Source organism: Trichoplusia ni, unplaced genomic scaffold (genome assembly GCF_003590095.1).
Source record: "Trichoplusia ni isolate ovarian cell line Hi5 unplaced genomic scaffold, tn1 tig00003909, whole genome shotgun sequence".
NCBI classification, from domain to species: domain Eukaryota; kingdom Metazoa; phylum Arthropoda; class Insecta; order Lepidoptera; family Noctuidae; genus Trichoplusia; species Trichoplusia ni.
Window position 1 is genome coordinate 1 of NW_020800472.1, and position 18,934 is coordinate 18,934.

General features: G+C 37.1%; 2 protein-coding genes across 2 annotated transcripts; both read right to left on the reverse strand.

Annotated features, from left to right (window-relative positions):
• Positions 1-3,872: 3,872 nt before the first annotated feature.
• On the reverse strand, positions 3,873-7,365 carry LOC113508138 (piggyBac transposable element-derived protein 2-like). The gene is made up of 2 exons (XM_026891104.1): positions 4,664-7,365; positions 3,873-4,385 (listed from the first exon to the last, which is right to left on the reverse strand). Exons 1-2 carry the CDS (start codon positions 7,011-7,013, stop codon positions 4,369-4,371), a joined length of 2,367 nt encoding a protein of 788 aa, XP_026746905.1. The 5' UTR covers positions 7,014-7,365; the 3' UTR covers positions 3,873-4,368.
• A 9,792-nt stretch (positions 7,366-17,157) lies between these two features.
• LOC113508137 lies at positions 17,158-18,472 on the reverse strand. The gene has a single exon (XM_026891103.1). The coding sequence runs from the start codon at positions 18,229-18,231 to the stop codon at positions 17,290-17,292; it is 942 nt and encodes a 313-aa protein (XP_026746904.1). The 5' UTR covers positions 18,232-18,472; the 3' UTR covers positions 17,158-17,289.
• Positions 18,473-18,934: the final 462 nt, after the last annotated feature.

Genomic DNA, 18,934 nt, shown 5'->3' on the forward strand with positions numbered 1-18,934 from the left:
TTATTTGTGGAGATTATAATATTGATCGACTAAAAGACAGTCCTGTTTCGAGAGAATTTGAAGATTTACTAAGGAGCTTTAACTTGAAACTTACAATAAATGTACCAACCCGATTGCAAAGCAAAACGTGCATTGACAATATAGCTCATAATATAAGAGGCTGTAAACAATATGTCTTAGACCTAGCACTGTCAGATCATACGGCACAATTACTGTCTTGTCCCGTTAGGAAAACCTATTCAATAACTCACTGGTATAAATTTAGAAGAGATTATAGCAAAGAAAATATCGATAAATTTACTAATTGTTTAAAAGCCCTCCCTTTTTTGATTGTTATGAGGAAAAAGACCAAAATGCTGCCTTTGAAGAATTCCATAAAGTATTTAAACTTTTTTATGATCTATGCTTTCCAAATTTAAAAATTAAAGTTCCAATCGTACGAAATACTAAATGGCTCAGTAAAGGTCTAAAATTATGCTCCCTCCGTAAAAGAATGCTACTTAAAATATATCGAAATTCAGGCAAAAACAAAGATAAGAATGATTTTAAAAAATATGCAAAAAAGTTTAAAACTATAATAAAACTTACCCAAAAGTCACAAAACAACTATCATATCCAAAAAGCTACAAACAAGTCTAAAGCAGTATGGCAAATAATCAATAAATACAAAAACAACCCGCCTGAAAAAATAACTCGCATAAAATGTAATAACCAAATTATTACTGGCCCTGAGTCTATAGCACAAACATTCAACAACTTTTTTTATTGATGATATTAAAAAACTATCGGATAATACAGTAAATTACGCTAAGATATAAACTTTTAATAAACTAAGCTCCTGCTTTCTGTCACCAATTACTCCTTACGATATTGTTAAAATAATTATGACATTAAAAAATACTAACAGTATAGGCTATGATGGAATCTCTACAAAAATAATAAAATGTGTAGTGTACGAAATTGCTCCAATCATCGCCTACATAATAAACCAGTGTCTTGAAGAAGGAATTTTTCCTACATGTCTGAAGACTACTGTAATTACACCATTATTCAAAAAAGACAACAAAGAGGATGTCCGATGCTATCGACCCATCGCTCTTATTCCCATTATGGCAAAAATATTTGAAAAAGTCCTGTATAATAATCTTGTAGAATATTTTGAACAAAATAAAATAATTATCGATAGTCAAGCTGGATTCAGAAAAGGTAAATCGGTTAATACAGCAATGCATCAATTTTTACATAAAATTAGTACTGAACTAGATAAAAAAAATCAGGTTACAGCATTATTCATGGACATGACTAAAGCCTTTGATTATGTTGACCACGGACTACTGCTACATAAATTAGAAACATACGGAGTTCGTGGAAAAGCACTAGAAATAGTCAAGTCTTATCTTTGTAATAGAATACAGATTACTGAAATAACACAATTATGTCCCATCACAAAAACAGAAAACCAAACACACATCAACCCCAAGAATGATTAAATATGGTGTACCTCAAGGGTCGATACTAGGACCACTGCTATTCCTCATTTATATAAATGACTTACCAAACGCTATTTGTCATCCTATGGTTTTATTTGCAGATCTTCAAAAATAAAAATGCAAAAGCAACTCCATTATCTATCCAGTATAAAAAATGCTAACTTATCTGAGGTCAACAGTACAAAGTTTCTAGGTATCCATATAGATTCAAATATGTCATGGAAAACTCATGTAATTAGTGTATGCAGCAAATTAACACGTTCCCTGCGCCATCACTAGTCGAATTCAACATACAGAAATATCCCGAATATGCCTTAAAACTAAATACGAGCTTAAATACATGTCAGCTGGTCGAGAAGTACTATACGGAGTACCACAGGGAAGTGTCTTAGGGCCTCTTTTGTTTCTCGTCTATATAAATGATATACCACGACAGATACAACAACCCATGGTACTATTCGCAGACGACAGTACGGCCATAGTTAAATGTAACAATAAAGAAAACTATGAAAGAGAAATTAATATGACATTGGAAACTATTGTAAACTGGCTTGATACAAATAACTTAATAATCAATTTAAAAAAGACGAATATCATGCACTTCTATCAAAGGACACGCGCCGATGATATAAGCGTTAATTATAATGGACAGGAAGTAGATACAACGTGTGTAGCAAAGTTTCTAGGTATTCAGATTGACAATAAATTAACTTGGAAACCCCAGACCGATGAATTATGTAAAAAGTTAAATAAATTAGCCTATCAACTGTATCATCTATCACAAAAAGTAAGCAAAGAAACACTTGTACTTGCATATCATGGGTTAGTTGCGTCACAGTTAAGATTTGGGATCATTTTTTGGGGTAATTCTAGTGAGAGGGAGGAGATCTTTAGGGCCCAGAAACGGTGCATACGATCTTTATCACACCTTAAAAGCACAGACAGTTGTGAGCCTGTGTTTCGGTCTCTAAATATACTCACTTTCCCTTGTCTGTATATATTAGAGGTGGCAATGTTTGTGAAAACTAATTTGCACTTGTTTCCGTCAATTGCCAAATTAAGAGCACGAAACGGACCATTGCGATCTAAATACATATAAGAAATTGTTACATTCCGGTAATTATAAAACCGCACTGTTAAGGAAAAGTATTCTGGCAATGGGACCTATAATTTATAATAAAGTACCTCATAGCTTCAAGGATAATCCGACAAACATTTTTAAATCTAAGCTAACTAAACTACTATTGGCCAAATGTTATTACTCAGTAAATGACTTTTTAAATGATACGACATTGAATGAATAATTATGATTGTTATGACTAACTTACTAATATTTGACATTCAAGATTAAGACGCAAAAATAATAATTTGATAATAATTGTAATACCTATGTACTTAAAATTAAGCTCTATTTTGTTTTTTTCTTTTGTATTAATTAATTTATAATTTGCACGCCGTAAGGTAGATTGTAGTGGATCTCACTAATTTACATGTAACATCTTATGCTTGTACCTACATTCTTAGCAAATAAAGATTCTTGATTCTTGATTCTTGATCACTTTCAAAAAACTTTCAGCTGGTGCTTAGGAGACCTAAAAGGTCTCCAAACTAACCTACCATTTGGTGCGTTTGAGACCTAATCGGTCTCCTAAAGATACAGTTTACAAAATAGTTTATATCTTCCAAAAAAATAATCAAATATATTTTGAAGTTTTTGTGGGTGAAAGATAGCCTATTGCTTAATATTTTGCTAAGTTCGCACGCAGTTATGACATTTGAATAAACTACAAATAACAAAAAAAAAAATGATATCGATTGTATCTCGTACCGCAACGGAAGATAGTTCAATATGTGTAGTAAGTAGTGATGGGAATAAAATAATATCTCAGTTGTCGATTGAAAAAGTTTTATTAATTATGGAAAGTGTTTTTCATTAAAACATGGTAAGCACATTGATTGCTTGCATTGCGCGCAAATGGTAACAATTCGTTTAGTTTTTTTAGAAGCGTCAGTGCTGTTTAATGTGCGTCGTAATTTTTCATAACAACCCACACAACGTCTTTTTTTGTCGCCACGTTGGAAAACATGATCAGTACATCTTCCTTCGGGTAATTCTGTAATAAAGTGCATTGTATAAATAAACAGCATGCAACTATGTCAGTGAAGTAAATGCGATGGAATCTAATTTTATTAGTTTTGTTATTCGAGTGTCTTATGTATATTTTTGTACTTAGGCTGTTGTTGCTTTAAAAAAATATACGAAGGTATTAAATAAAAGCTGGATGTCACAGGTCTCTTGTAAGTTTACTATAACAACGTTTTTGTTTTAATAACCGAAATTTAGGCTACCAGAAACTTACCAGAGAGTGATGTGAACCCCCCCTTCCCCCTGTGTAGTATAATGCTTACATAATTAAAACACTAGCATTAGAGATAAGTAGCAAAGCCCACCAGAAATGCTACTAAGCTAAGACAATCTCAAAAACAACCAAAAATTTTCAGGCAATCAACAGAAGAAGTAGGTACATAACGCGTTTCAAGCACAAAAAATAAAAACCACGTAATATCGAAAAAAAGGCAGGCAGATGTAAGTTGGAAATAAAGTCTCCCCTCTTTAATTTATGTTATTTGAATTGTATCCAAGAAGATTTTTGTTCAGTAAACTCGAATGATTAAAGTGCATAATATGCTCAGTTTCATGCAAAGCGTGCTGCAGTTAGTTGACGATGCTAAGCTTACGCGTTGTCTGGAACCATTACCTAAGTTTCTGGAGAGATTTTAGCTACCTTTATGAGTAAGAACAGTTTGTTTTCGAAGAACTGTTAGGTATGTTGACCACGGCAATCTTCTGACACCACCACGCTCGCCATCGGATTTATCAGCATACCCTTGAACCTAAACGGTTATGTTTAGAACAAATCAAGATGTGTTTCCTCAAAAAAATGTACTACAACATGACATCTACTCTGCAAAAATGGTGAGAAAAACGCAGTAGGTAAGTACACAAGTATGTATCTAGTATTTTGAGCGCTCTTAGGCAAGAGGGATGGCCTAGTGTATCTGCTTTACATTAGATATCATGTCACAAGAAACCTGCAGGTTTTATATACACGCTTGTTGTCACACGAGTTGTATTAAAAATAATATTTTGTGCAATAATAAGTTAATCATACCTGTTCCAGAAATTTTTCGGCCTCCGAATGTTTCGATTATTGATTCTGTGAATTCTTTTTTTGACATTTTCTTGTCTGTATTTGCATTGTATATTATCCATGCGTTTATGAGTGCAGTACCAAATAAAAATTCCATCATCACTTTCCGATACCACTTTAGACCTCGTCGTAAAGTAGTATAGTATGCCGACATTTGATCTGAGTAGTCTATCCCTTTTTTATTATCATTATAAGTTAAAATGCACAGTGGCTTTCTGATCATTTCATTAGTTCTCTTATGTATCTTACCTGTATCTACTAGAGACGCTTTATGTGCTTTACAGGAAGTTATCATTGAAACTTGGCGCTTATCGTGCCATTTAATAACTTTTACACCACTAGGCAGCATTATCCCTTCAACTTCGCCTTTCTTCAATTTTTTAGACATAAATTGCTTGGGAAGTCCTCTTCGGTTTGATCTTAGCGTGCCACAGTAAAATGTTTTCTTTTCTAAGAGTTCCTCTACTAAATCAAGAGAAGAATAAAAGTTATCGGCTACTAAAACTCGTCCTTCATTTTCTAGACCCTCTATGAGCTTCATAACTACATTTTTTCCATGGTTCACTTCTCTGCGATTTCCTTCTTTACCTGTATATACTATGGTTTTAAAAGTGTACCCCTCAGGAGTACATAGTTTATATAATTTAACTCCATATTTATGCGATTTATTTTTGATATATTGGCGAAAAATAAGTCTCCCGCGCCAGGGAATCATTGATTCGTCTATCACGATAAATTTTCCTGGAGTTAAAATATCTTTAAAACGATTATTTAACATATTAAGTATATTTTGTCGAATTTTGTAGAGTCTATCTTCAGTATCATTCCTTTCATCGCTGAAATGCCAAAACTTTAGAAGCAAGATAAATCTATCTCTTCCCATGAGAGAGCATATATATTCATTTCTGTAAATGGATTTCTTTGACCAATAATCGTGAAAATGTGGAACCTTATTTAAGCCCATCGTGAGTATGACACTGAAAAACTGACGCATTTCATTTGCATTTGTAGGTTTCCAAGCTTTAAAGCGTGATTTTGCTGTAATTTCTTTTTCTAATAAATATTTATCTGCGTATTTATTAGTTTCTTCTACTATTTTATCAATAATATCGTCAGTGAGAAACAAACTATAAATATCGACGGGCAATTTATTACGAATAGGTACATTTGTCACGCTATCAAGTATGCTCTCATCGAAGCTCAATACGTCATTGTCGGGAATGTCAATCCAATCTTTATCACCCTCAAGCTCTCCACCCTCACTTTCTGATATATTTTCAGACATATTATCTTCATCTTCACTTATTATATCAGATGAGAGATTTTTACTTGTATCATCATCACTTCCATTTGAAACGATTTCTTCTATTTCAGTATTGGTTGCTTCATCAGTCTGCGTCTCCAGAGCGTCTTCTTGTGTTTTTTCGTTTTCTATGTCCTGATCTAGTTCTTCCACTTTTTCATTCTGTATTTCTAGACTTCTATTTTGCTTATTCTGATCTTTTTCTTGTCCTATTATATTATTTTCTTGTTGCTTTTCAGTGTTTCTCTCTTCTAAATGTTTTTGTGAATTATTGTTCAAGTTGCATTTAGTCGTTTTTCTTTCTGCTTTTTCGTCATAAGTGAGCGCATCATCCTCAAAAGTATACTCAAAAGAAAATGGACTATTGTTTGTATTACCCGTGGTTCTTCTTTCCTTTATAGTTGTTTTAATCAATTTTTGCATACTGCTTTCATTAAATTCTAAAGGTAATAAGTTCGAACATGAAATATTATTTAAAGACGAGCACCTACTTGATGTACATAAAGCATTCAATGAGATAGGAGAAGCTCTAGCATTTATGTTGGATGTTTCTGTAAGCATTTGAGTGCACGAGCTAGGAGTAGATAAACCACTATGGTTACGAGAAACAGTACCACAAAATCTACGAGTAGGTGTCATAGGATCAGTAGGTATAGTCGTTGTAGTATTCGTCATCAATAATGTGGTATTATTATGACTACTTTTTGGACTGGATATCGTATTCTGAAGCACACTAAATCGTTTTCCAGTACATGGGCTGATATATATATTATTTTCATTACTTAGCTGCGTGTGCTCCAACGTAGAAAGGTTCATCATTTTCTTTTTAGGTGCGTCAAATATTTCATAATCAGAATCACTGTCATTATTAGCCAATGGAGGGCAAATTTGAACATTTTCCAAAATTTTTATTTGCGATGTAGCAGTATAATCCGGCGTTGATTTTTTGTTGGTAATCTCACCAAAATAAATAGATTTTTTACACTTTTTTCTTTTATAAGCACTCATTGTATAACAAAAATGATAATCAACACGTAATACGTAATATACGCGAGTGTTATTTTGCAAACGTGCGCGCGACCTCCCACGTCGATGCTAGGACAACACTAAAACGAGTCACGCAGCGCCCGCGCCGCCCACCTTCCCTCTCTTGCGTCTACGAGGCGTACGATTCCACGAGTACCGACATATCTCCTAACGCAAGGAATGAAAATAATTACAGTACTGTGCGTTAGGGACCTAATCCATCTCTAATTTCTTTTTTAATGTCCTTGAATTCATCTTTAAGTGAGAAGCAAATATGTATATTTGTCCTACTCATACCTAAAGAACTTTACATGTTAGATCCTCCCGCAAGAAGTGAAACAACACGATTATGTTCAACGCACAATACAAAAGTCCTGCAAGAGATCTGATAGATCTCATAATGCAACGAACGTGTTAAATCAATTCTCTTACGCTCTCTATATGCTCAAAAAAGTGTCTAACCAAACCACACTACTCAGCGCATATCACGCTTATGTTGGATCTACTCTGTCATATGGAATACTTTTCTGGGGATATTCAACGGATAAAGAAAGTGCATTCAAGGCACAAAAAAAGTGTATTAGATCAATATGTGGGATACACCAAACAGATTCATGTAAACCTTATTTCATAGACCTCAAGATATTAACCCTCCCTGCTCTGTATATCTACGAGGCCTCAATATTCGTTAGAGCTAATATCAGTAGCTATGACACGTTAATAAGCAGTAGACTTAAAAATACACTACGCAATAAAACATCTCACACTGCAGTGTATAGCAACAGTGTTTTTTGTATGGAAATAAAAATATATAATAAGTTACCTCTAGAACTTAAGAACATTAATTCAATTATTATTTTTAAAAGTAAGCTAAAAGATTTTCTTGTAAAAAAGGCCTATTACTCGGTAAGTGAGTTTCTAGTAGAAAAATAATTTTCACTTTAATATTGTTATCTGCAATGTATCATTAATATATTTAATAGCTTAAGAATTAATATAACAAATGTATCCATAATAGGTCTTATAAAATTATAATTGTATATTTTAATGTGACATGTATTCTATTGTTTATAAATAAAACAGTATAAATTGCAATACCCTAACAGGCAACTAAGTTCTAAGAGCCTACCTAATATTAACACCTTCAAAACTTGTAAACCTACACTTAGTTCGCAATAAAGATATTTGAATTTGAATTTGAATTTGTTAGGTCGTTATTTGTATTTTCGTGTTGTTACTTTTAAGCTCTATGTATTTTATAGAACGGTGTTGTCGCTAAGAGACTGTACATGTGCTGTTATTTTAATTTGAATTTTTGACGGTCATAAAAAGTTGTTTTGCAGCCAAGTTTTAATAAATGGTTTTTGAATGTAGAAATGTAGGTTTTTCTTTTGTGATAAATTAAAATTTCCAGATAATATTCCAATAAGTATTTAATAAAAAGTATTTCTCTATGAAATATAATTAAAAGATCTTAAAATAATAAATTGTCTAAGTTATTTATTAAGCTAATCTTTATCTACATACACAAATAAAACTTAATAACAATAAACAAACAAAACAATAAGCCTAACCAAATAACTTACTATTAGTTGCATATTTGGCGAAACAAATAATGTCCGATTTTATTCACTTTTATTCGCCAAATATGCATCCAATACCTTCAAAGCTTCTTTAAAAAAATCCAGCCATTTAGCTTGCAACCGCAGCTCTACATCATGCTGTCTAATCCTCTCTCTTTCTAATTCTTCCGCAACTCGATCACGCTCTCTTTCATACTGCCTTGCAGACCCCTCACACTCCTTAAATACTTTTAAAATTTCATCGTCGGCTTTCTTCTTTTTCTTCGGCGGCTTCCAATGTGTGTCCATTGAAGCTATTGAAGGTGGTAGTGGATGCGCGGGAGGTGGAGGTGGAGCCATTGAGCGTTGGCTACTTCCCGGAGTATTCCAAGTATCTGGCAAAATGATGGGCATTTAGGTAGTTATCTCGACTTAAATGTGTTAGTTTTTAGTTTTAATGATTGAATTATAATTCATTTAATACTAGTTATTTCAAACTCAAAAGGTAATCTAAAGTATTTAAATTAAAAATATACCAACCGTCAGCAACGGGTGTTAGTTTTATAGGTACGTCATCAACAATAACTTCATTTATTGTTTTTGTGTTTGTTTCTTGTAGATGAGTACCTGACACGCTCTCTTCCTCCTCAACATCAACCTAATTTTCATAAAAAATTAACATTAGGGAACACACATCATATGTTTCAAAGCAGTGCTAACTACTACTTATGTTTATTTTTTTATCAAAAGTCTGCTCTTGAGGATAATCAATTATGCAGATAACATCATTAACATCAACTTCAAGAGACTAACAAGCATCATAATTCAAATAAATAATGTGGGAAAAACAAAAGCATGAGATTAAGTCATTTTAAGTGTAACTATACTAACAAAAAAGAAAAGCTTAAGTGGTGACCCTTTTTTGTTATTCTGGGGATTTATAAAGAGGTAGGTCCTTCTCATACAGAAAAATATTGACCACATTCAGTCCCGTTTACATATTCACATATCAATATTATATATATGTCCGCGTGACTCTCTTTTGGGTGTCAGGATAGCCGACATCGGGATAGGGTATTCAATAAAACACACATTCACGCCTCATTATCTCATTATCGTTCAATCCTAACCCTATCTGGACATATTCCCAACAACGCCCGCCCGTCACCGCTTGCTAAGCGCGCTGGAGAGAACAAACGGCGCAACAAACTCCCCAGCCTTGCGCTGTCCAATCACTACACATTATTAAGTCACTTTACATAATCTAAATTCACAATATTAACAACACAATCATCAATTACGCCTCAACAATTACTAACTTTAATATTACGCGATAATCACTTAGTAACACGACCATCTTCAAAATTTATAATCCACTATTCTAAATTCAAATATACCCGCGCTTCTATTTTACAACCAGCCAGTATTGGCGCGAACAGTAACTATATAGGTTTTATGAATGAGGTTGCGAACTATTTTTCAGCAATGAGGTTTTAATTATGATTTAGTTATTTATTCTCATGCTCATCTCCGACACGGCCATCCTGCGATACACACGACCTCGTGTGTTCAAACTGCAACAAAGAACAGCACAGCAGTACTCACCGCTCGGTCATTCCTGACCCAAAGGATCATTCGTTATCTTGATTATAAAAGTTAACTTTATCTCAGCAACTTTCTCTACTATACTAGAGACCCTTTCCAATGTCAGAGCAACCAAGTACTTCTACAATCTTACTATTGCCACCAGCAACTCATAACTTGAACTAATCGCAAATCTCAAAGCAGGAATCTGAGTCATACAAGGCCCACACGCATTCCACCTGAACGCTGAGTCCACCAGACTCCATAGTCTCTCCAAGACCCGATCTCAGCCAGAGCCACCATAGTCTCTGCTTCAGCCCCACCTCCGCCAGAGCTACCACGGCCTCTGCTTCGGTCTTACTTCAGCCAGAGCCACACAGGCCTCTGCTTCAGTCTCCACCTCGGCCAGAGCCACCATGGCCTCTGCATCGGTCTAACCTCCGCCAGAGCACGACGGCCTCTGCCTCGATCCTGACCAATGACCAATGACCTAAGATTCCATACCATCATAATTCTCAGCCTCTTTCTCTACTTGAAACGGTACTTAGTTCTCGAACATACATCTGAGATACAGTTACTTTGAATAAAGTCTTTACTTGAGTTAATAACTAACTCTTTCCCACAAAGTTTAACTCACAAGTTTAATACTCAACACGCATAGCTGACAATAATGACATGTGGATCAACACCTATCGTCATTCAAATAATAAGAAACTCATTAAAACATAACAGTGCTCAAATTCGATTAACTCTGGAAAATGTTCACCACCACTATTCAATCATAATCATAAACCAAATGACCTTCACTCGGTCCAACACCATGTAACCTCCTCAGGTTACCAAACAGTAGGCAACCTCTATCCGGTCACCACCACACGTAACCTCTATCCGGTCACCACCACACGTAACCTCCATCCGGTTTCAAAACACCACCAGAGAATCTCAACCTCTCAAGGCTTAATCAAAATAATCTCAAACTAGGTTTGTTCAACATGTCAGTCAATTTGTCCTGTACACAACCCACATTGCAAAAAAATAACGTTAAAATCTTAAATAGCCAACTTCATAGCAGAACTCTCATTAACTCGTAGTTAATATGCAGCTCCTTGACAAAAATAAATTGTAATCGACCCACCGTTGTGATCCTGCAGGCAGCTCGACCATAAGCACCAACGTCAAGTTAGTTCTCACTGCAGTCCTCGACTCGTACTCTCTGCACTCCGCACCAGTTTACCTCGATGCTTCTAACGTACAGACATAGCGGACGGCATAGTTTGCTTCTTGAGTAACTGTCCCTTGAAGTTTACATTATAAGACGACACGCTATAATAAGAACAATCATTAGTTTTCAACATTAAAACCACACAAGAATCACACTCAAGACAATTTGTTTAAACTTCCGATACCTCGCCTCATGGCTACAATCATTATACTTACTTGCGTTGAGTTTTTTTTTTATTTACTCGGTACAATAACCATCAAACCTTTAATCCTTTCGTTTTGCCAGAATTCCGATTTAGTCGTAGACTTGAACGTATACGCATTGGAAGGCAGCGACATAGTATGTAATTCTCCAATATTCATTGTCAGCTCAAATTATCTTGTGGACGTCGACCCATCCCAATTCTGATGTCGGCGTGACTCTCTTTTGGGTGTCAGGATAGCCGACATCGGGATAGGGTATTCAATAAAACACACATTCACGCCTCATTATCTCATTATCGTTTAATCCTAACCCTATCTGGACATATTCCCAACAACGCCCGCCCGTCACCGCTTGCTAAGCGCGCTGGAGAGAACAAACGGCGCAACAAACTCCCCAGCCTTGCGCTGTCCAATCACTACACATTATTAAGTCACTTTACACAATCTAAATTCACAATATTAACAACACAATCATCAATTAAGCCTCAACAATTACTAACTTTAATATTACGCGCAGTGTTGCCAGGTCAAGGTTTTACTTTACCCTAGGCTTGGTCTCAATTTACCCTAGAATCTGTATTATTTAAAAAAAATACCCTAAAAAAATATCCTTGTCTTTTCCTTCTTTACAAATAAAACAACTACATTATTTATTCATATTATTATATTATTGGCACATAACAATAAAAGTATCCTCTGCATCACTATCTTTTTTGTCATACATGCTATTATTAAATTTGTCCAACATTGTTTTTGAAGGAGTGAAGTTAACACAAGATTTGTGAAATATGTTTAAATTGTATCTTACAGTCATTATACTCTGTATCATAGGCAGGGATAGCCTATTCCTAAGCTTTGTTTTGACGACTGCGTATAGAGAAAAGGCCCTTTCTACAGCTGCATTAGATATAGGCGCCGACAAAAGAGACAATGCTAATTTAGAGACATTAGGGAATCTTTTATTACCCGCAGCGTCTGTGTCCCCCTGAACCTCAGCCCAAAAATCAGTACAACGCGTCGTATTTTCCCAAGATTTGTTTTGCAAATTATTCCATTCCATTTGTACCTCTTGTTTACAACCATATACTTCAGCTCTTTGAACATTTTGTAATATGTCAACTAATGTAGGTTTCACTTGAGAAGTGGCTATTTCTGGAGACAACTTCACCATGGCTTTAAGGAATGTGATCTGTTTTGGCAACCTTTTCTGTAATTCGGAACACAAAATAACAAGAAAGGTTTTGCATCTCTCACGTACGTCTTCTTTGTCACGTTTTTCTAGTTTCGAAAGCGCCTCTTCAACCGTGTAGCCAAAATGCATTGCTGATACATGCATCAAATGCTCCTGAAAATCAAATGATGCATATTCTCCATCCGTAACAGTTTCAAGCTTCCGAGGTATGACAATAATTTGCAGGATATTTTTGAATAGCAAAAACAAGTCTTCTAACAGTTTCGCTGGATCGACATTATCACTTTGAAAAAGGCAATTTACTTTAGTAACTTGTCGTAGATGACCATCTAAGAACGTGAAATATGCATGGTAAGCTCTGCATTTCATGATGTCATACAATTTTTCCGCCATAAAACATTTGTCTTCAGACTTAGCCATCATGAAAAGAAGCTTTAATTCCTCCCATTGCTCGAGTAACGTACGTATAGCATGAGAACGTGCTAACCAGCGTGTTTCGCAAAATCCTAATATTTTTTTAGGAGCTCGACTTTCGTTCATAATTTCGTATAAGTCCCTGTAGGCTTCAAGGCGTTTTGAACTATACGAGAACCAATTGTGGCATTCCCGAATCAAAAATTCCAGTTGATGGGGCATACTTTCCGAAGCTTTCTCTGCACATAAATGCAACGAATGACAGGTACAATTAACGATGATAATATCCGGTAAGTCTCTTTTCAACAGTGCTGCGACAGAGTGGTGCTTACCAATCATTACATTAGTACCGTCTAGCCCAATTCCTACCAGCATTTCAAGACGTAAAGAGTCCTCTAGTAAAGTATTTTTTATAGTTTCATAGATGGTTGTTGCATCGCATTTAGATATTTTTATGTATCTGTAAAATGTTGTAATGATTTCTTGCTTAATTTTTGAAAAATACCGTATCATTAGGCACAGAATTTTATCTGTTGATATGTCCGTAGTTTCATCTACAATAAGTGAATATGCAGCATCACCAACATCTGATATCATTTCTTGCATCATTACTGGACCAAGAACGTTTTTTATTAGCATGCTGTATTTAGTTCTGTGTATTTTTAACGTCCCCAGAACTTCTGATTTCAGATCAAGACATGGCAGGATTTCACCTAAATGATCTACATTTTGAATAGCACTATGTTCAGCTATATAAGCAGCTATTTTTAATTCCGCAGTTTTGTTATTCTTTGAAACTGTTTTTACAAAAGGCAATTGCTGATAGGACTTCACCGCTTTATCTAATGACACAGCTTTTATGTGTTTTTTACTCTTTGCGTGATAGTTAAGTTCTTTCTTGTGGGGTACTAATGTGACTTTACAATATTTGCACCTTGCATAGTTTTCACCAGTGGGGTCAGGACAAATCCAATCTAAAAATAAAAAAAGCAAAGCGTTAACACCACCGCACCGCCACCACTATTCATCTTCATCATCACCACTATATGCATTTATCTTTATCCATCACCACCACCACCCGTAAAATATACCTACAGATGTGGGTAAATTTTGCAACAGGCAACTCTTATACATTACCAAAGACATTCAAATAATATTACCAGCCAAACTGCCAAACAAAGTAGTTACAATAATGCTTGTGTAACCTCAGTCTCATTGCTCAATTAGATTAATACATATTATAGCTTTAAGAAAACTGGACTTACCTTTTAAATTAGGATCATACTCTCATTCTTTACAGTATTTTTGTGCATACTTTTTCACACCTGAACGGGTAACGCCAGCACTAGACGACGCCATTTTTCACAACAACACACACTCACGAAAAGAAACAGCAGGCAACACAATAAATAAAGGAGACTAGAGAGAGACACAAAAGCAATCGGTGCGTTCACGACACGGAATCTGTAATGGGCGCGTTCAAAAACAATATCATTCGAAGTAATTATTTTACTGTTATTGACTGTTACCCTAAAAAATACCCTAGGAAAATTCATACCCTAGAAATTACCTTGCTGGATTACTTTTACTCTAAATATAGGGTAAATTACCCTAAGTTGGTACCACTGATTACGCGATAATCACTTAGTAACACGACCATCTTCAAAATTTATAATCCACTATTCTAAATTCAAATATACCCGCGCTTCTATTTTACAACCAGCCAGTATTGGCGCGAACAGTAACTATATAGGTTTTATGAATGAGGTTGCGAACTATTTTTCACCAATGAGGTTTTAATTATGATTTAGTTATTTATTTATTTATTTACACTTCTATACATTAAATGTACAATGGCGGACTTAATGCCTGAGGCATTCTCTACCAGTCAACCATAGGGTAATGCAGAGATATCAAGAGGTAGGTGTGCCTATAAATAAAGGTAAGGTAGTATATATATATCCTAATTAAACATACATAATGTGCAATATGTAGACTTACTTATTTACATACTAAGGAAAATAATACTAATACATAAGATATAGTACATACACATACTTAGATTTAAGAATTAGGACGATGAAGGTTGTAGGGACAACTCAGCTAGACTTTCCAGTAACAGTTTATGAACCCTCACTTTAAATGCCAAACGGTTGGTAGACATCCTGATTTCAGGGGGAAGAGAGTTCCAAAGTGAAACGGCTTGTACAGGGAAAGAAGAGTTGACGAAACCAGAGCTATGGGAAGGACACAGAAGAAGAAGATTATTGGAAGACCGGAGGTCGCGGCTGTGATTATCGCACAGATAACAGAAATAAGGTGATAAGTAAGCAGGGGGAGAGGGAGACGTCAAGAAAGAAAACAGAGTACAGAGAGCCCGCATCTTACGGCGCTCGCGGATGGGAAGCCAGCCAAGGGTGGTGCGATAAGCAGACACATGGTCATACTTACGAAGATTGAAAACGAATCGAATGCAGTTATTAAGAAGTCTGTCCAGTTTATTAAGAAGATCTGCATTCAGGTCCAAATAACACACATCGCCATAGTCGATAACTGGGAAAATAAGAGTTTGCACGAGCATTACCTTAGTCTTGGACGGAAGGAAATTCTTTAGCCGGTATAGAGTACGTAGTGTGCCTGTGACTTTTTGCGAGACATCAGCAACTTGTGCACGCCAACTCAGCGTTGAGTCAATCGAGAGGCCGAGATTCTTGACAGTCAAGCTGAGATCGATCACTGATCCGTCGTAGATAATCTGCGGGATGGTTGTAGCATCAAGTTTGCTGAGCATTCGCTGGCTGCCCACGATTATAGCCTGGCACTTGGTGGGGTTCACGACCAGACCAAACCCCTCCGCCCAATCCCTGATACTGTCGAGGTCCCTGTTGATAGAATCCACCGCAGAAGACACAGCTTCGATGCTTGCCTGCGAGTATAGCTGCAAGTCGTCGGCATACAGATGATACGCACATCGAAGCTTTTGAGTTATATAATTGATAAACAAGGAAAAGAGTAAAGGAGAAAGAATACCGCCTTGGGGTACGCCGGTAGTTAGGTCGCCCCATTTAGAGGTCAATTCGCCACTGCGAACCGCCTGCCGGCGTCCCCGAAGATATGAGGAGAACCAATCCAGGACCTTGGATGACATCATGAGGTGGTCAAGGATAGAAAGAAGGATGTCATGACTGACGGTATTAAAGGCATTCGAGAAATCCACCAAGGCAACAACAGTGACCTCAGTATTCTCCATACCCGCCCTAATATCGCCAGTCACTTTAAGGAGCGCCGATGTACTACTGCAGCCAGGCCTAAATCCCGACTGCAGGGGATTCAACAGGTTATGTTCAGCGACATACCTGTAAAGCTGTCGATGAACACAAGCCTCAAGGACTTTAGATAAAAAGGGGAGAATGGAAATAGGTCGGAAGTGATTAGGGAGAGAGGGATTTTGGATTTTCGGCAAGGGAATGACGTGTGCAGTCCGCCATTGGGAAGGAAACAGACCGGTGTCGAGGGAGAAATTTATGACGTGGGAGATAGGAGGAAGGAGATACTCTAGGATGGTGGTAATCATGCGGCGGCTGACGCCGTCGGCTCCCACAGCGTTGGACTTTATAGATAGGATAACCTTCTTGATGTCATCCATGGAAATGGGTGCGAAACAGAAACGTGGGATATCGGGCCGAGGTAAATCGGACAAATAACTTAAGGTGTGCGACTTGGCCCGGAGAGACAATGGTGAAGAAGTGGTGAAATGATCATTCATGTCATCCAAGCCAACCGCACACTGTAGGTCTAGACTCCTTGACCTGCCGATACCTAGCGTTCCGAAGAACTTCCAGACATCAGCAGGGGAGGAAGAAGTTATATTGGAGAGAATATGTCGGCGTTTAGCGTTGCGTATCATCTGGTTACACCTATTTCTTGCAGCTTTAAAGGCGCTCCAGTGCTCGTCGCAGCGCTCCCTCCGAAATCTTCGAAAAGCCCTGTCCCGACGTCTCATGGCCATACGAACTCCAGGGGTTATCCAGGGGGCAGGTGGGCGCTTCAATTTCACCTTGCGGATAGGCGCATGAGTGTCTTATAAATTAATTAAATGTTGATTAAGAATTGCAACCTTCTCCGAGACGGTAGCGGCTTGTTTGAGTCCTTCCCAGTTGACATTTGAGGCGTCTCTACGCAGCTTCTCTACGTCCATACGTCTAAAGGAACGCAAGTGCAAAACTTTTGGACTTGGTTTGGGAGGTTTGAGGATATAGGAGAGATAGATAAGGTCGTGATGGGAGAAACCAGGAGCAGGATACTGACCAAAAGATGAAACAAGAGGCGGGGAGGATGTAAGGATCAGGTCGAGCCAGGTGTCATGCCCGTCGGGATTGTGGTGAGTGGCTTGTAGGGGAAGAACATGAAGACTGGCGGAGCGGGTAATATCGAGGAGTTTGCGGGAACGAGAGGAACTGTGGGATAGGAGATCGGTATTGAAGTCGCCCATGATAACAATATGTTGATATTCAGACCCTAAAGATTCCAGTACCGGCTCGATACTGGAGAAGTAGTCAACACAGGGGGGGCAGTAAACGACACCTAGAACAATTTTGGCACCATTCACACATGCTTCGATGAAGATAAATTCAGCGGTGGCAGAGTTTGCAGGGGAGGAAACAAGAATTTTGTGGGAGAGGCCGCTTTTGAGGTAGATGGCTACACCACCGCCCCTTTTCCCAACGCGATCATTCCTAATTAGAATAAAGCCGGGAAGAGGATAAGTGGTAGAAAGAAGGTGAGGCTTGAGCCAAGTCTCGGAAATCAGGACGGCATGAACGTCAGCATCAGCGAAGGTGTCAAATAAGTCACTGTAGTGACTAGGGACACTCTGAGCATTGATGTGACATATATTTAAAAATTTCCGGGGCTGAGATACAAACGATTGTCGCACCAAGTCACCCAGAGTTCCCGCTGTAGAACTGTAACTGTCGTTTAACGAAGAGTCAGCTGAGTGGAAAGAATCATCGTCGTTTGACATAGATACAATAAATAAATATTATATTATAGATAAATCTTAACAAGAGTAGACTTTAAAATGTTAATTTAAAATAACAAAAACTAAACGTATCTCTGCACCACCCGCCAGCGAACATACTATAATATAATAGACGAGACACAGATACAGCAGAGGACGAAGAGAAGAAGGAAAAGAGAATGCAAGAAAATAGTAATATCGTATTATAAATTATAATATTGTCCTAGTATAGAAAGAGCTTAAAATAAAAATAAAATAAAAACAGTGTAAGTAAATAACATTTCAGAACGAAACGTTTGAACATCAAAAGATACAGAACGTCGGAAACGTCAAAATGACGTTTCGTTGAAAATTGACAATTTGACAGAAAGAAATTAATATTAAAGTGAAGAAGGTACCTAAAATAAACGTTAACAATAAAGTGGGTTAGTGTAGTATAAATGAAAAGTGGGTAACGTAACTTGCATTATCCATCCCCCATCACAGTCCTCAAAAGAAAAACACGACAAACAGGTTGCGAGAGCTGCAACACACAGCAAGCAGAATGCGCTAGTGTTTACGTTTCGCAGACACTGCCGCGTTTCCACCGTCGACTCCCGGGACAGCTGATGATCCAGCCTTCGGGTGCTTGGCAATGAGGGCGTCCAGTTCCTCCATGGTGACTACCTTCTTACGGCTCCCCTCGGCGACCTTAACCACCACTGTG